The sequence below is a fragment of the Ischnura elegans genome, chromosome 4 (genome assembly GCF_921293095.1).
Source record: "Ischnura elegans chromosome 4, ioIscEleg1.1, whole genome shotgun sequence".
NCBI classification, from domain to species: domain Eukaryota; kingdom Metazoa; phylum Arthropoda; class Insecta; order Odonata; family Coenagrionidae; genus Ischnura; species Ischnura elegans.
The window spans coordinates 44,198,879-44,216,818 of NC_060249.1; the positions used below are offsets into that span (position 1 = coordinate 44,198,879).

General features: G+C 38.1%; 1 protein-coding gene across 1 annotated transcript in view; it reads right to left on the reverse strand.

Moving 5' to 3' along the window:
* Positions 1-17,940, reverse strand: part of LOC124157384 (tubulin beta chain-like) — a 44,695-nt gene that overhangs the window by 7,935 nt on the left and 18,820 nt on the right. Inside the window, exons 2-3 of the mRNA XM_046532059.1 lie at positions 2,578-2,686; positions 1,973-2,098 (exon numbers count right to left, since the gene is read on the reverse strand). Coding sequence (XP_046388015.1) covers positions 1,973-2,098; positions 2,578-2,686 — 235 coding nt within the window. The remainder of the gene's footprint in view (positions 1-1,972; positions 2,099-2,577; positions 2,687-17,940) is intronic.

Here is a 17,940-nt window from a genome sequence, read left to right on the forward strand (position 1 = left end):
TACCATATTGCCTAAATTGGCCGCATAGTGGTGCTGACGTCCTCCATTACCGTTAACGCCATTAGTGGCTACGTTTTTACATTTGTTGTTGTGTATAGTGGTGTTTGTGAGTAAAAACAATACGTCTACGTGGTAATAGTTTAAGTGATAATCCGACCTAAGCATCGTTCATGTGTCCCTAGGTTCGATGTGGCTACGCTGGTACGCACAGGTGTATTAAGATTTTTGGCGAATAAAGCAAAACAATCCGGATTGTCATGGATGTTAACGAAGGAATCATAGACAATGCAGTGATTGTTAACGAATGAGAGGTATTAGTGATTGCAAATGTCAATTTCTATGGTACCTAACGGTAATGGATTACGAATTTGTGCTTTTAAAAACCATGCACAAGGTACTTCACCAGTCTCTGCTATAATGTGATAAGATTAGAATGGATTTCAACAGTAAGATTTGTGGTTTACCGATGAAGGTATGAAGATTGCTTCGTGTTCTGTTGCAATATATATCATTTGAAGATGAATTATTCATTAAATATATCGTTTTTAGAGCAATTTTTTTTATTTTCGACCTTCTTCTATCGGATTTTTTGGTATGTACCTAAACTTGTGTGAATGTGTAACATAGTGTAAAAAACCTTATTATGAAGACTAATGCAGTGTTTACTTTCGATGGTGGGAGATTCACTGCATTATATTTCATCATTTATGTTATTATATTGCAGTATCCCATAAAGCTTCAAATATCTCAGAGGCATCTCATGAGACATGATCTTATATGCATAGAGACCTCTCCGAGTGGTCATATAAGCCTCGTCAGATGTCTCTGGCATATTTGATGCTATATGGGATACTGCAATATAATAAAATGCGATGATGAAATATAACGCATTGAATCTTTCCTCATCGAAAGCCAATTTATGTATTTACATTTTTTTCACGAAATTCTCATGAATCTCGTGTGGTGGCGCAGCAATTGTACGCGAAACGGCCGCCACCAACCGGCAATTACGGCGTAAGGATAGGTGTATCTCCAGCTAAGCGGACATTCATCTCCGATTTATCCCCAAATACGGTGTGGATTCTTCATATTTTATCCCTGCATCCAGATAGGTTTTGTCACGGCATATATGAATAATATCCTTGTATATAGAGATAAGGCAAAATCTGTGCTAGCTGGGTATTGACCTAAATATATAGCAGCAATAACAGAGCAATATTTTTATGGTGGGTTAGGTTTGTAACGTTTCAATAAATTTCACTTCGTTTTCACGTTACTTTCAAACATTTTATTTCACTTTAAATAATACATACTCGGGAGCGAGGGAACACCCGTCCGCCATAACTATCACAATCCGAGTCCTCCTCTCATCTCCTCTCGCGCGCCGTCAACAATCCCAACAATTACCTCACTCCACCTCTGCTGCTTATTATTGCTTTTATTTCGTCACACCAACAACCAAAACAAACCACTCAAAATTAGGTGTTACAGGTTGGTAGCCCAGTGAGTAAAGAACTTGACTGCTAACCCAAGAGTCCCACGTTCAAATCTCAGGTGAAGCCTTCAGATACCTCAAAAAGAATACTCTAATTGTGAGGTGGCCCAGGGAATGGAAGAGATCCCCTGCCCTGAATGTGTGATTCATATTCACATGCCTCTGGCTTAGTCTGTAGTGAGTTTTACCCTCACCTATACAAACCTTGATGTCAACTTGTCGGAAACACATCAATATTTAGTTCATGAATGACATGATTTTGCCATCAATTAATCGATAAAAGATCAATCTGTGCTAGCAGGGTTAAACGCAAAAGCCAATGGAAGATAAAATTATGAAAAATATTTACGTTAAAAGCAACAAAAAAATGATTCATAATTGCTTGAATTCATTTGACAACAATCTCACTTAGATAATAAGAACTACGATTTTCATGCTACATGGTGAAGTAAAAAGGTAAAGAATAATATACTTTACCTGCACCACTTTGACCAAAAACATAGTTATCAGGACGGAATAACTGTCCATATGGTCCAGATCTGACAGCATCCATTGTGCCTGGCTCCAAGTCTACTAATACTGCTCGTGGAACATATTTGCCACCTAAATATGGAAACAAAGTATTCAAGTTAATTACCAAAATCGTCAATTATAAACCAAATAAAAGGCCTTTTTTTTCAGGGCCATTTTCGAAAAGGTTATAACATTAGCAAAAGAGAAAGAGTGAAAAATTAATTTTCTAGTTTTTGACAACCCAGTGCAGAATTCTTCCGCCCTCTCTAGCAAATGAAAAGACTATAAGGGGATCAAACAACATCACAAATATGAAAAGGCAGCTATTTTCATGGTTATATTTTAATCACAAATGAATGGACATGGGACAATTTTTTGTTATTGAAACCCTATCTTTAGTATTCATTCTCCAGAAATGCACTTGGAATTTCAATATCAAATTGGAATGAACCTCATTGACAAAAGGAATGTTAAAATAGGAATGAAAGCAAACAGTCGTGAGCCAGTATCTATGCAAGGGAACTGTAATCAACCAAAATATTATATAACATAACAAAGGAGTTCCTCACCTTGTGCTTCATTGTAGTATACATCTATCCTTTCCAACTGCAAATCATTTTCTCCATGGTATTGGCCACAGGGATCAATGCCGTGTTCATCTGATATTATCTCCCAGAACTGTGAATGAAAGCAAAGATGGAATATGAAAAATATAACTCAAAAATTGGCATTTCTCTTGTCCAACTTATAATTAAGATTCAACAACTACCATTTTGCATGACAGTGGTTCTTCCTCATTGATTTTTGTTTAAAAATGGTTACATATATGATCCAAAATTCATGATTATGCCCACAACACATTGTATTAATTACATTAATAGGAATTACTAAAACCTATACCAAGACCAAATGGAAAGAAGACTGACAATTTTCAGGCCAATAAATCCTTTATTTAATAATATAAGCACATATTGAGAACAAACATTATTTGTAATTTCCTTTAGAATTGAAGAACTTGAGAGAAAGTAGGTAGTGAATAATGCTTATGTAAAATAAATCTTACCTGAATAATAACAATACTCAATCATAATAACAACATAACTGAGAAATCATAAAAATTCTAAGACTAAATAATGACAAAGGCATGACCTAGATGAATGTTAGGCTAAGCCACCTGCCACAGGTAACATATCTGAAGCACACAGACGAGTGCATCATAGTGAATGTAAGATATCGCTAGTGGCTAAAGTTTTGATGGACGACTACCACTTATGGCAAGTACAGGTTTCAAATTTCCTTTATTACCAAAATTAGGGGTAGATTTCAGACTCCAAAACAACCAACCCTAAATGAATCATCTCAGGGCCGGCCCTAGCAGGTGCGGGGCTAGGGGCGAACCTTCAGTGCGGGGCCCTTCACTTAAAATATTAAACTCTATACTCCATCTACAAACTCGAGCATTTTGAATCCCTACCACTCTCTGGCTAAGTATGTGTTCCCCTCCCAAATTCAGACTTCGTAATTACGCCGTCATTCACATAAAAACATTGCACAATAAAAATTACTACATTATTATTCCTTTTTCATAATATTAATTTTTGTCTAGCACAGACTTAACAATACAGTAATAGTTGAAATTGCGTTTTCAAAACTATCGTATATGTATTTTAATTTTTTTTTCACGAACACGGGGCCCCAATAAACATATAGGTCGCCCCACCCTAAGGCCGGCCCTGAATCATCTGATATGGAACCCCATGTGATACTAAACCTCCACAATGAAACCTTACCAAAATGACCACACCAAAAAAATCACTGCCTCAAATTTTTTTAACGGGATTTTGCCTCTCAGACCTATCCTCACAGACCTGGGATTGAACTCATCCTGCAAAGATTTTTTTAAAAGTAAACCCTTATTCTAACAAGTCAGGGGGGGTGTGGTACCCAAGTAGGTAGAGCACTTGGCTCACTTGGAACAGTGGAGGAGCAAGGGGGGAGGTCCGGAGGGCTCGGATGCCCAAATCCCAGATGAAGTACTGGACACCCCCAAAGAGAAATCAGCTAAGTATGAGGTGTCCAAGGGGAAGTATCTGACCACCCTACCATTTATGTGTCCTGATGTACCATGCCTGTGGTTAAGTATGGATAGCGCACACTTTAGGATCATTTCAAATTCTACAGTATTACTCCTTTTTGATTCCCCAGAATATAATCCATGGCCATTCAAACATAACATAATGGTGAGGGTAATAGGGGTGTGTGGATCAAAACACCAAATCTCACCAACAGTGGGATTAGAAGTCAGGAACCTACTGATGCCAGATTTTTTGATTCCCAAAAGAAAGAGTATTGTTTCAATGAATTATAAATGATTATAAAAAGGGGTAACTACATGTTTTAAGACAATCAATGGTTTCTGAGCCACTTTCATTATTTCTATTAACCAAATGTATAAAAAAAAAACTATGAAATTCAACCACAAATTTTACAGCTAGACATCTGAAACCTCGCAAAAGAACATCTCAATGTTTCCCTGAATGCTAAAGAATGTGATGATGAAAGAGAATGCTGGAAATCCAGCACTCATTATCCAGGTTTTCAGCACCGAAAGTTTTAAAAAGAGGTGGGCACCCTCATACATAATATTCCCCTCTCCCCCCCTGCCCTTGCATTCCAGGGAAAATAGAAAAGTAAGTTACTGCAAACATGGACTTTCAATGCAAACTGGTATTTATTTAAATACCTTTAGAGAGGCTGCAAAAATTAATGATGCGGTTTCCTTATCCCAAAATACAATAATTGACCAACCATAGATGTCCTCCAAGAACTGTGTAAGGGAGATTTAATAACTATTACACAGGGCCGGTTATAGAGATTTTTCTTGTGTAAGCGAACAACACTGCCCCCCTCCCTTGTAAATAAGCTGAAATCTAGAGGGATGGTGGATACATTTTGAAATAAATACAAACACTTGAGGAATAAGGGTTGAGACTTAAATATTATGGTGAACTTACAATGTGCTTGCTCTTATATTTTGAATGCGACATTTTTAGAGCTTAAAAAACCAACTACATATATACATATTGGACTGAGCACTTAGGCGCCCCCTTTAGCTTGGCGATCTACACGGCCTCAGGCTTTGCTTAACATTTAAAGTGGCCAAGCTCTTGTACCTCCTCGAACGCCAGTGGTGGATGCATACGGGGGCGTGTGCTGCCCCCTCTTGTGGAGCCACTCGCATTGCTGAACACTGCAGAACCACAGTTGTAACTTTTTTATATTATAAGATTGCATTTTCTTATGTACGTGTATTATCAGTTTAAATATATCTTGCTTAAGATATGCATGAGAGTTAATTTTTTTTTAATCACGATAAAAGTAAAGGTAGCTGAAGTTATCTTTTGCACCCCCCTCCTCACTCCTTGGGTTTTTTCTGTATCCGCCACTGTCGAACACGCGGATTAAATGAAAAAAAACTTATCACTATTGTAAAGGATGTGAATGAGAATCCTTACTCGGTCAAACGACAATAGCTATCACAAAAGAATAGATTATCCTACAACGGAAGTTTCCGAATGAATGAAATTCCGGCGCTAAGCGACGCCATTGTCTAACTTCTCCGCGGCGGTGGAGTAAAAAACAACCTCGGCCATCGACTCTTCACTCCGATGCAACACGCATGAGGCAGACTTGCCACCCTCCGGCAGCCAAGATTTGAGCTGGCGATGTTTCAAGTAGGAACGAGGGAAGCTCGTATTCCTGACTATTCGAAGTGTAAGATAGAATGGGGACACTACCGTCGCACAGGAGCACCTACCCGAACGGTTTACAGACAGTTCACCCTAGGCCACCTAAGAACGCGACAAATGCATGGAAGAACCTCCTCCTTCCCTCCGACAACATTTTAAGAAATGGAAGAGTTTTACATCTCTCGGAAGTTCATGAATACCAATGCACTATGCCGCAATAACCCCTAAAATTTGCCTGTATTCGGATACGCGTGAAAAAATGCGAGTCGCGTATTTTACGCTTCCGTAACTTGGGGTTTCTCTCGAATCGCAGTCTTATTCGATGATAGAAAATTACAATAACGAACTCTGGAACGATGGTATATTTACAGCGTAAATATCTCAAGACGTTCACAATACATAAAATTATTAATTCCCTAGCCGTCCTGGGAAATGGGGTTGATTTCAGCTATAACGTTATTTACCAAAATCGGAAGGATTATTCTCATTTTCCCAGTCCGGAGAGTATATTGGGAAAAACGTCAAAGGTCTAAAAATTCCGCAAAAACATTTCCATGAACGGGCCGTCGAGGCAGGCAACTCTCTTTGGAAGAGGGTTTCCCAAGTCAATTCTGTTACACTGGGGTGCTCACCAAACTTCAACCTGTTGAACGTAAGACACTACAATAATAAATACGGGCGAGTTATGAGGTGCTTAAGTTAGGAACATAATTTAACACGCTGAAGTCCACATTAGTCAACAGAAATGGAGTATGAAATTGGGCCGACTTTACCCACAAAAAAATACTTAACTCAGGGCAATTTTCTTGTAAATATACATCCTCGAACTGTTTATCAAATACAATTACATTTTTAGCGCCTATTGTACATACCATTCAGATATCTGTAATTTTTTTCCATCTTGATGCAACAAATTAAGACACGAGAAACTCGATTATACTAGATGAACCCAGCTCTCACAATAAGCACGATATCTTCGCGGAAAACCCAAAATATGACCTTAACTTTGAGGAACTGTCCATTCAGACAATTCAGAACTCTCGGTCACGTTTGGTCGGAAGTTTATGAGAATGGCAGTTAGTTTTCTACGGTTGGCACCACTGGTAAATTATTATTTTATGCATCACAGGCCCCTCTCCACGCTCCGTTGAATTCGAGGCACACCGTGAGAGAAAACGCTATTCGTAATGAACCGCCGCGACGCACCGTTGGACGAATCACTGCCGACTACAATCATGGCCATAGGGCCTTCGGGAATTGGAACCACACAATCCGGAATACAGACATTTTTGAGCGAGATAAAGAAAGCGAATACAACCATTTATTGTGTGAAAGCAAATCCATTTCATGCATTTGAGCACATTGTGTAGATGTGTGTGTGATAAAACAAATTTATCTTACGTGTTTCATGGCTTACATGAGGTACAATTTAAAAACTGAAATGGAAAAAGAGAAAATCTGAGGAAACAATCCATACACTACCAATAATAAAAGCAGGATTATTTGTAAAATTATTATTCACCAGTGTTATCTAAAAATAACTAATCCGCACTTATGCGACATAACTCATCCAATTAATATCTACCATGCTACAAGAGTGATTCGAAGACAAATCGCTGAATTAAGATGAAGTTTTTTCAACTCTTTGAATCAATTCTAAACCAAAATCGAACGATTAATTATAGTAACGCAAAGAATAGGGTGGTTTCCTATTATTTTTAATTGCCTAAATCGAAAGATTATTACTCCTAGAGCACGCATTTCACGCTTTTAGATTTTAAAATGACGTTATCTATTTTTTGCGATTAAATTAAAAGTGAAAATTTTCAAGAGCGCGAAAACGCGACGGCTAAGTATGAATGCTGGGAAAAGTCCATGTGACGTAATGCTGGTTCCCGCTGCCGTCCTGTGAGTTGACCTTGGGGCGAGAATATGTGCGCCGCTGGGATGCAGGTTGCTAGCAGGTAGCGCTTGGCTTATATAAGGATTATTAATACCTTATCAAACGAAGGAAACTTTCCGACCATAGGCAGTTTTAATAGGTGATTATTAAGACATGTTTCCCTGAGCTCTGTGCCTCATGCACGCATTGGTAATCTCAGACGATGTAAAACTCCTATCTACTCGTATAGAATCTAGGTCCCTTTGACGTCACGTGGAGTGGCATCGCATGGGCGCCAATCTGGCCTTTTTCAACTGCGGTTAAAATTGACCATTGCCATTCGTCTAAACTGGGATTTCTAAAACAAAATAATTTGTATATTATCAATACACTAATGGTGGGTAACGAGTCGCAATCAATGCATTTCGTTTTCTTTGATGAAGGAAACTACCCATTTGCTTCCAACGACATTTCCTTAAAAAAAATTAGTTCATGATATAATTTATTCCACCGACACGAGTAAAATACTATTTCCTGAACAAAAGAATTACGTTACTTCATATGCGGTTGCAGTTTAAAGCCTCCATTCGTAAATTGTTCTACGAGGTTCATAAAATATCTCCGTAGAACAGAGAAAATAATTCGTAAAAAAAAACTCAATGACGCTCGTCGGACTTATTAAACACTCTGTCAACACGAACTCTTATGCAGACTAGGAGCTTTTAAGTCTGCTCTCTCTTGGGAACCACCGACGAACGATATTTTGAGCCAAGACCCCGAATACTAGGAAACGAAATTGCCTAACTTATGGCAGGTCAGGATTAGGTTGAAAAGCTCTTCCTCACAATATAAAATCGCGATTAAGTTTCCCAATTAATCCACGGAAGGTCTTATTACAGTGGTGCCTACATCCCCCTTCCTGGACCAGACCTAGAACCTTTCGCGTAAGCCTGTAAGAAACATGCGATTCACCCCACATCAAACTTTTATATGCATCTTCCTCAAGGCTACCATTTGTAACTTAAACTGCTCTTCGTCTTTTTTTCTGCATTTTTTAAAATCAAATTGATTTATTTTTTAACCCCTCCAACAGAAAACTACGATATGCTAGTTTCCCCTACATGTCGACGACCCCCTATTCTCCGTCAAGACCTCTTCCCCATGGGCATTGAGGATTGCTAAAATATACTTCAAAATAATATTAGCTAATACGAAAATTGAACATAAATAATATTATGGAAATTAGAATGACCTGCTAACTTCGACTTCATTAAACGAAAATGGGATATTTTAAAATTGAAAGTATGAAAAAATGTAATGAACATTGAGCTAAAAGGTTCCAAATGCAAATATTTTTTACTTTGGCAATATCACTCCGAGCTTAGCAAGAGCACTTGCTCATGACCAGAAACATTCGATTTGCAATAATGACTAACTAAATAAAGCAATAATAATCTACACGTGGACTTAGAACAAACAGTGAAATAGCAATTGGCTTTAACTAATATTATTTTGAAGTAAGAGGCAAAATAAAAATATTTAACTAATCCTGATTAATTTAATTACTTTTCTCTCACATCACGAGCGAATAGACAGAAATTACATTCAAGTTAATTATTAACAATTATTACTTAACAATTCATGGCATGCCTTTCAAAATTCAAACTCAAAACGAAAACGCAAAAGGAGGAAATTAATCACGAAATTCATTTCTTTCTTCATATTTAGGTATCTGAAGAAAGCCGTAAGCAGGCAGGGGAAGAATGAATCTCGCAAAAAATAAAATTGAGAGTTTAGCCTAATAATTCTCTAATGAATGATACATTTTCAGTGTGGATCATAAATACAAAGTGAATATCGTTTCCTTTCGTCGTGGTTCCACAAAGTTTAGCCTAAAATCTTAAACGTTGATGCAAGTTTTCTACATTTACATACTACCCCGCTAGCCGCCTCAATATGCGTGTGACGGAAAGTGTTTTGACACCAGCCGTTACACGCAAAAAGGAAATGATCAAAGGAAATTACGAGTAGCATTTATTTAAGTCTTATCGTGCGGGGGAAAACTAATTTCCCTATCTATCCGTTCGGCAAAATGTTTTAATTTATTTCTTAAATTTTATTTTAATAATTTATCGTTCCTGGTAGACCTGGAAATGTAGTGGAGTTCTAGTAGGATTTCTTGGTTGATTTCTACTTCTAGTATGATGTTCTCTAGGTCGCTCTTAAAGATATTTTCAATTGCTCAAGCAATCTAACCCCAGCGCGAAGCCTCCGAGTCTCTAGCAGCTCGCAACCTAATTCGTGTTGATGCATCTAAGAAAATCTCTTTATGAATTGAGTCGTCCTTTTGCCATCCACGAATTTTAGCATACTGACAAAGAAAATTTATTATTTTGCCGGTGGAGGTGGACGAAAAAAATGGATGGCGAGCAAGTTTCTCGGAGTGATCCCAGCCAAATGGTTTGCTTGAGATTTTTTTACGACCAGATTTCCGAAGAGAAAATCTCTCCCCATATTCGGGCCGCGGCGACGGGAGACAAAATCTCATAATGAGGTGCATAAGGGGAAGGAAAAAAGTAGGACTTCTCCAAAGGAGGGGTGAAAAAAGCTTTCTCGTAAAGGTTTTCCGTTCACCCCTTGCTCACGAAACTGGGCCACCCTTTCCACGTCTTTCATCGTGGAATATGGTTCCCTCAATGCTCCTAGTTTGCTATGATGTCGGATTAGTCTGCATTAGCCTCTCGGGTAAGATATTTCATTAGAATAAATTAATTACTACAGTTGTGAACGGAGAAAATATAACCTAGACTCAAATAGAGTAATAAAATGAAAAACTTATTGTACTGCCCACTGGTTCATTAATAATTATAACTCTTTTCGACGCTTGGCGTCGTCATCAGCCAATAAAAAAATGTCAAGCGCTATATATTTCTATTTGATGATGACGCTAAGCGTCGAAACGCGTTGTTATTATTAATAAACCAGTGGACAGTAAAATAAGTTTTTCATTTTGTTCAGCATGCTGTTCCACCACACCTCACCAAACACAGTTGCACTCATGTAGAGTACCTTGAAGCGAAACTTATTCGGGTTTAAGTAAAAAAAACATTCTATAACTGAAACCAGGTTTAAGAATTTCAAGTGCGTATTGCTCGAGTTTCTGGACGAGGTTCTCGCAAATCGACTGTCAATATTTATTTTAAGCTCTGATTCACTTACTTGGTGGTGACTTTCGTGTTCTTAGCGAACCTTACATTTATACATCTTATATATATAGATACATCGAATTGGTTTTGTCCTTTCTACTTGAACATGTCAGCAACCCATTGATCGATGTAATTACCACTCCGTTCAGGATACCATATTTTTAAGGTAATTCCAATGACATGAGATAAAATGCAATCAAAAATTAATAACGGTGATAATTCAATGGTCACTGTTGATACAATTATGAACAGGCACGAATTGACGTAACTACCGTCTTAATATTTAGAAAAATGAATTACCGCGATGGCCAGAAAAGGAAAAGTGAATTTACTGCTATTTAAAACTCATGAGAAGATGATCTTATATTTTTACATGATATTTGTGAAGTTTTCTACAATCATTTTGGATAGTATTCGTATGATAGAATTCTTGCGAGTTATATTTTCCACATTTTTAGTACGTTCTATGTTAACACAATTTCAAGATGAATTTAGAAATGAAGTACTCTTAAATGGTTGATATTTGCATCGAAACCAGTACGAATTTGAAATCATACCGCTTGATCCTGGCTGCATTTTGCAGGGATCGTTAACTTCTGAATTATACCTCTTCTTGTCAGTGGCGTAGCAAGGGGGAGGTCCGGACCCCCCCCCCCCCCCCGAAATATAAAAACAAAATTATTTTTCTTCATATAAGAACAAAATATTGAAAAATCATGAATTTACAAAATATTTCTTACACAAATAAAATTAATTCGATTATGAAAAGTGTTAAAATAAGTTTAAAACCCATTACTTAGTACGCTGTTTTTCAAAAATTTTCTCCCCCAGTTTTGGACGCCCCCCCGAACGAAATTCCTGGCTACGCCACTGCTTCTTGTAATACCCCGTCTCCGATTTTTCTGGTAACTGCTAGGGGTCGATGCGTATGTAAATAATTTTGAAATGAAAGATTTGTGGCTCTTAATACACCGCCATAATATTTGCAGAAAATTTCAATTGTCTGACCAGGTCGGCTGGTTGGCGATCGCCGAGGGCCCAGAGCTGAGGGGGCCACCACAACGCTCGTGAAGCATACATTAAAGGTGTAATATAGAACTCAGATTATAAGAACCAAATTTTTTTGCTATTATAAAATTACGCCTTTTCGTCACTTTCTTTACTTACAAAATGCTCAGGGTAAAAGTATTATTTAAAAAAATTAATTACAAAAGCAGCCAGAAGAATAGAGATAACGTGATACTATTTTGAAAGGGTTATTAGAAAAGGTTATTTTAGAGTTCTTGTTAGATTTCAGGGCAGTTTCAAGGAACAAATACACTAAATAGATGAAAGAACCATGATATATTATTACATTTAATAAGCTGTTAAATCCTTACTTTTCACACTTTTTTCTTACGGAATTGCTATTTTTTATTAATCATGATATAGTTTTTAAGAGCCAGAATAGCGTCAAAATCCATTTCCAGGCATGCACGTTCCTAAAATTTTCGGGGGGAGTACACCAAAATCCCCTAGTGAGAAGGGCCCCGTCATGATCCCCAGCCGAGGGCTCCCAAACACAACAGACGTAGCTACCCAGTTACACAAATGATTCAAAATTGTCAAATTTAAGTTTCCAACAGTAATTCCCAAATCATTTGCAAAATTAATTTTTCGAAAAAATTTATTTTCACCGGTTGGCATTTGATAAGATCATCCTGGCCTGGTTCGTGAACAAGGTCATTTGCAGCCGAGTCCCCATTTCGTCATTCGCAAGGAGTGAAAAAACTATCACAGCATAAAAATATAAAAACAAAAACTTGAGTGATAACTTTCGGGAAATTTGAAGAACTAAAACAATGGAAAATATGAATATGCCATGCAGAAAACCGTAGCAAGAACATCTTTTCTTCGGGTAAATACGAAAGGAAATGTGTCAAAACAGTCTTAGGAAAATATTATGCACTAAAGCCGATTTTCGTCAACAACATACAAGTCCAAACATATTTTTAAAATTTACGGACTGTTCTGAGAGCTAAACCGGTGCGACAAACTGTTTCTTTTTTGTTGCGGTTTTGCGACCGTTTGTAATGCCTCTGCGGTTTTCGTTGCAGCTGGTGGAGGGATAAGGGGGTTCGGATAGGTTGCGGTTGGGAAAACCTGCTCTAACAGAAGACGCATCACGCACACGGCATTTTTTTGGTTAAAAGAGGAAGTGGACGCGTAAAAAATTCGGCGCACGCTACAATACCTTCAGCCAGTACGACGACAGAGCTCAATAAAGGTCGTCCGCCGTTGTTAGTGAAATCACCACTTAGTACAAATTTTTCTATGAATATAAGAAAAAAACACGAAGGTTCACGTACTTCCCTCATGAATTCACAATAAGGCCTACTTCCTTTCATTTTATCTGAAAAATCCTATTCTCTTCGCTCCTCTCCTTCGTTTACCCATCCTTCTACCTTCTGACACTGTTTTCAGCATTCCCTCCCCGCTAAGTACTAAGCCGATTCGAAACAAACAATAGCATTCATTTGTGCTAAAGTTGAAGTGATTGCAATCGATTACGACTCCTTATGGGCTCTCTTCAATTTCCATCGGGGGTCCACCGATACACCCGAGCATTCACCCGAGTTATATTATGTCCACCACTGTAGCAGAAAGATTGCAAGCCGAATAAAATACGAAATTAAGCGGCATACTTTGTCAAAAAAATTATAATGGCGAGCACAGCACGTATGACAGCTTTCACACCAATAACGGGTGGGAGAGACAGAAGACCGAGCCCATTACCCGCGCTTAAAAAAATTAACCGCACTACATCAACAGATCCGACAGAAACGATAAAACATGAGGTATATTACCGAACGAATAGGCACAAGAATTCGTTTTCCCGCTCTAATGATTAAGGGCCGGTATGCCAGGCCAATCTCAAATCTCCCTAAGAACGCAGTCATAGATACTGTAAACAAATGATAAGCTTAGTTTTCAGACTAGCACTAGACTCAAGTATACTCGATATATATTTAGTGCTGACTATATAGGGTGCTACTAAGGCAGGCATATATTTCGATGAACATTTTTTTAGTTCAGATATCCTCACTTCAGGATCAATTCTTTCTTCACGACAACATTCATTTCACTCTTTTAATGATCTCCATTCGCAAAAAAATTATCACAATCACCAAGTATTAAAATCATCTCACGAGGTCTAAGCTACACTTTAGCCACTACGCGGACTATTGATGTCCAAATCCATGCCCACGAGCAATTTCTGTGGCCCAAATACAAAACAGTTCCGTTTCCTCACCAATTAAGTGTATCCGACTATCATTTACGAATTATGTTGGGTAAAATTGCCTGAAACAATGCCCTTCGGTACTCCGTTGCCGTTTGGTACTCCAAGAATGATTCGACCGACTCAGTATAGAAAAACTGAGAATGATTCCTTACAGCGAATGTTCTTACAGCTTATTGCCAGTTAGTCAAATAAATATTGAGGAAAGTAGTAAGTGACGACGTACTAGGCCTTTCCTCTCACTCGAAATCATACTACGTGTTTTTTATCTTTTTAAAGACGAATTCTGGTACATTATTCCACTTCATTATTAACTTTTCCCCATCCTATACCCTTCGGTGCCCAAAAGTTAAAGTGCCCAAAACTTTTCTAAAGGGCATCGAGTAAATCTCACTCAACTTTTAACAAACGGAGATTCAATTGGCACAAATTACTCATTCAGGATTTTAAAAGTATGTCACAGACCTGAGGCTTCAACATTTCTGATAAATGCCATGGTGGTTGGCGTAACATGGTGAAACTCCTTCATGATGCACAAAGGTTAAGAAAAAGACTTCGCTGTTTCACAAAATAAAATATATTTGCGACCGGTTTCGATACAGCGTATCATCATCTGGCCAGATCGAAACCGGTCGCAAATATATTTTATTTTGTGAAACAGCTAAGTCTTTTTCTTAACCTTTGTGCATCTTCAACATTTCTGATCCTTTGACTCCGTTTAACAGGGTTCCCACGCTAACTAAATTATAAAATTCACGGTCTTTTGATGAGCCATTTTAGGAAGATATGTTGATCACGTAACAATAACCGGCCGCACTTTTAACCTAACTAAAAATTTAGCAAACGCGATAACCGCCGGGAATGTAAACGCAGCAATGAAAGTGCTCTTATGACGTCGCCAATATTTGCCAAAATTTAGAGCCGGCTAAAGGTTGTGAGTGGGAAATGGAGGGTGGCAGGGAAGTCAATTTTTCGCCAGGATTAATGAACACTTTAGCTACGGGTCTTCCAATCACAGGATTAAGGTCTGTGTTAACGTCATGACACACGGACCAATATTTGCACTTCGAATACACGTGTGGAGATAAATGCGTGGACAGTGTCTGCCAATGACTAACCTTGAAATAATGATCGACGCATCTATTCTTCTTTTGCTCTTTCAATCGCAGTTCTAAAATCAAGTTTAAGAGATTTTTTTAAGATTACATGACGAAATTCACGGCTTATTCACGGTTTTAAGGTTTTCATGGTCGAGTGGGAACCCTGGTTTAAGTATAGGTACGTTTTCATAAACAAATGAAATCCTGAGCTCTCATTACAATCCATGGGCAAAGTAGCAGACTTTTCATCAGAATCCAAAGTAGAAACAGTCGAGGAGAAGACTAATTCGATTCCAACAAAAAAGATTGATAACTACGAATAAGCCTTATTCTGGGCTACCAGGGCGCTTTCGGGATAAGGATAATTATCACCACTCCCATTCACGAGGCTAGCCCGAGTTCCTCCGGCTTTAATCAGTCCCATTAATACTTGAGCACACATGGCTATCTTATCGGTATTTAACCGATCCCATGGAGAAAAAGAGAAGATATCAGCACTACACTGCGGTCGTATTTAACTTTAGGATTAACCATTATCGGCTCTTCCAGGGTGAGCCGGCACCAATTGACTCCCGCCCGAATTTTTCAGGCCTAACAGAGTATCGCACATACGATGGCGACTTTAATACTAAAAAAAATAGACTCGATGGACTTTTAAATACTAATTAAAGGTAATAACCAAAAATATCGATAATAACGCTGAACAAATATTCAAAAGCCGAAAAGTCGTGGTATGAAAAGCAATCTCAAACGTGTAACTATGTACAGAAAAAAATCGCAGAATCTTGAAAAGTTCCAACATGGGGATCATAACTATACTCAGTATTAAATAATAGAACATGCATGTGAGAAAAGTCAAAGTGAACCCTAATTACGCTTTTCCATCAGTATCATAAGGCCTGGATACACGGTACATTAACACGTACAAGTTAATGTACGTTTGCGAGAATGATTTTGGTGGACCGGAACGGAACATGTACGAATGCATGAACCAAATTAGAACATGTTCTATTTTCCGTTCATGCACTCGCACAAGTTGGCTGGTTACACGGTACATTTTCGTGTCCATTCACGCGTTCATACATTTAGACATTAACCCGTACGTGTTAATGTATCGTGTAACCAGGCCTATAAACTAGGTAACTATACAGTATTTTTGCCTTCACATGATATGTTTTGGGTAAATTCGACGGGAAGACGGTTGCGGAGGGTTGGGGAAACGTCCCCACATTAGGAGAAAGATTTATTTTTGTTTAGGAAAAAAGTTTAACAATAGGAAACCTTGCGAAATCTGATCGTGACTCGCAGAATTCAACCACAGAGACCCTAAACTGGGAAACTAGTATCAAATACATATAAAAAATACAAAATATTTCCTCGGAGGAACAAGAATCTGGTCAGACATTCAGCATTTACTAATAGTAATAATTAGTGAATCAGTAATATTCATTGCGCCTGGCCTACGCTCCCCATGTTCCTCTCCAAAATTGATCCATGGATCCCTCTGTTTCACAAAAATTCATGTAAAATATCGAACGCAACGCGGGATGAAGAATTCGCCGGTTAATGCATTTAGCGTATAATCATTGAAATAAAAGAAATACGTCGATATGAAAAGGGTAGCGGATAGGCGAGTGGAATGGAGAGCTGCGTCAAACTAATCTCAGGATTGTTGACTTGTGATGGTTATGCATTTAAATCGAAAACTACATTAACTACTCTTTCTCTTTTAATAAGGTTTCTAACTCTCCAAACAAAAGTTGCGTCGCATAAAGCGCTACTTTGTTTACGTTCTTACGTTGCATTATTCCGCGGGTTGAGTGGAGACACTGCAAGTAAATCAATTTATTCAGTATACACGTGTAGCCTACAAACGTGGGGATTTCAACGAATCGATCATATTGATAAGTTGCGCGAATCAGTAGGAATAGGGAAGTGCACTAGTGTTTCAAATGCACCAAACACATTCTTTAAATTGGAGTTCAGAATAACATAATGTCGTAAAACCACAGTTTAAATCCTAATAGTGAATACTTTATTCGAGATGACCGTCTGAAATATGGAAAAATTCAAAGGCCGCGAAAACGGGTGTCCATGTTGAATATTGGCCGTGACGTCACAAGGCAGTAGCAGAAGGCAGCTTCTACACCGTTTAGTTCTACCACTATTATTGCATAGAAAAATTACAGAATTTGAGGGCATCCGTTTTTAGCTGTCATAAAATATCTTCAGAATATATATGTGGCTGCTTCTCTTTTGAGTAAACGACTTCATCATTGCGTAATATATTAATATTCATTTACGTGTCAACTTCAAGTTTGGAAAGAGTAGTACGAATAGCACATTGAATCTTATATAAATGCATGATGGCATTTATTTTTCGCTGGGTATATTTTGACACAATGCCGTTTATCATGCCAAAACGTTTTTTGTAAGAACGGAGTCAAACTAATAAACCTATTTCAGACGTTTGCTGCAAGACTTATTCGTTGCGTATGTATTCACGCCGGCCGGAACGTTCGCCCTTCGCAACTAGAATCATGGGATGTTAGCCTTATTTCCGAGCTGGCTGGTTGTTGCAATGGTTCGCTGTCCAGGATGGGTTCAAGAAAAGATAATCTTGGTTGGGAGAAGGAAAATTCCAACGATTTATAATTGGTATACCAAACTTTGATGTATTTATGGTTACTGAATTTTTGAATAAGGAGGACAGGT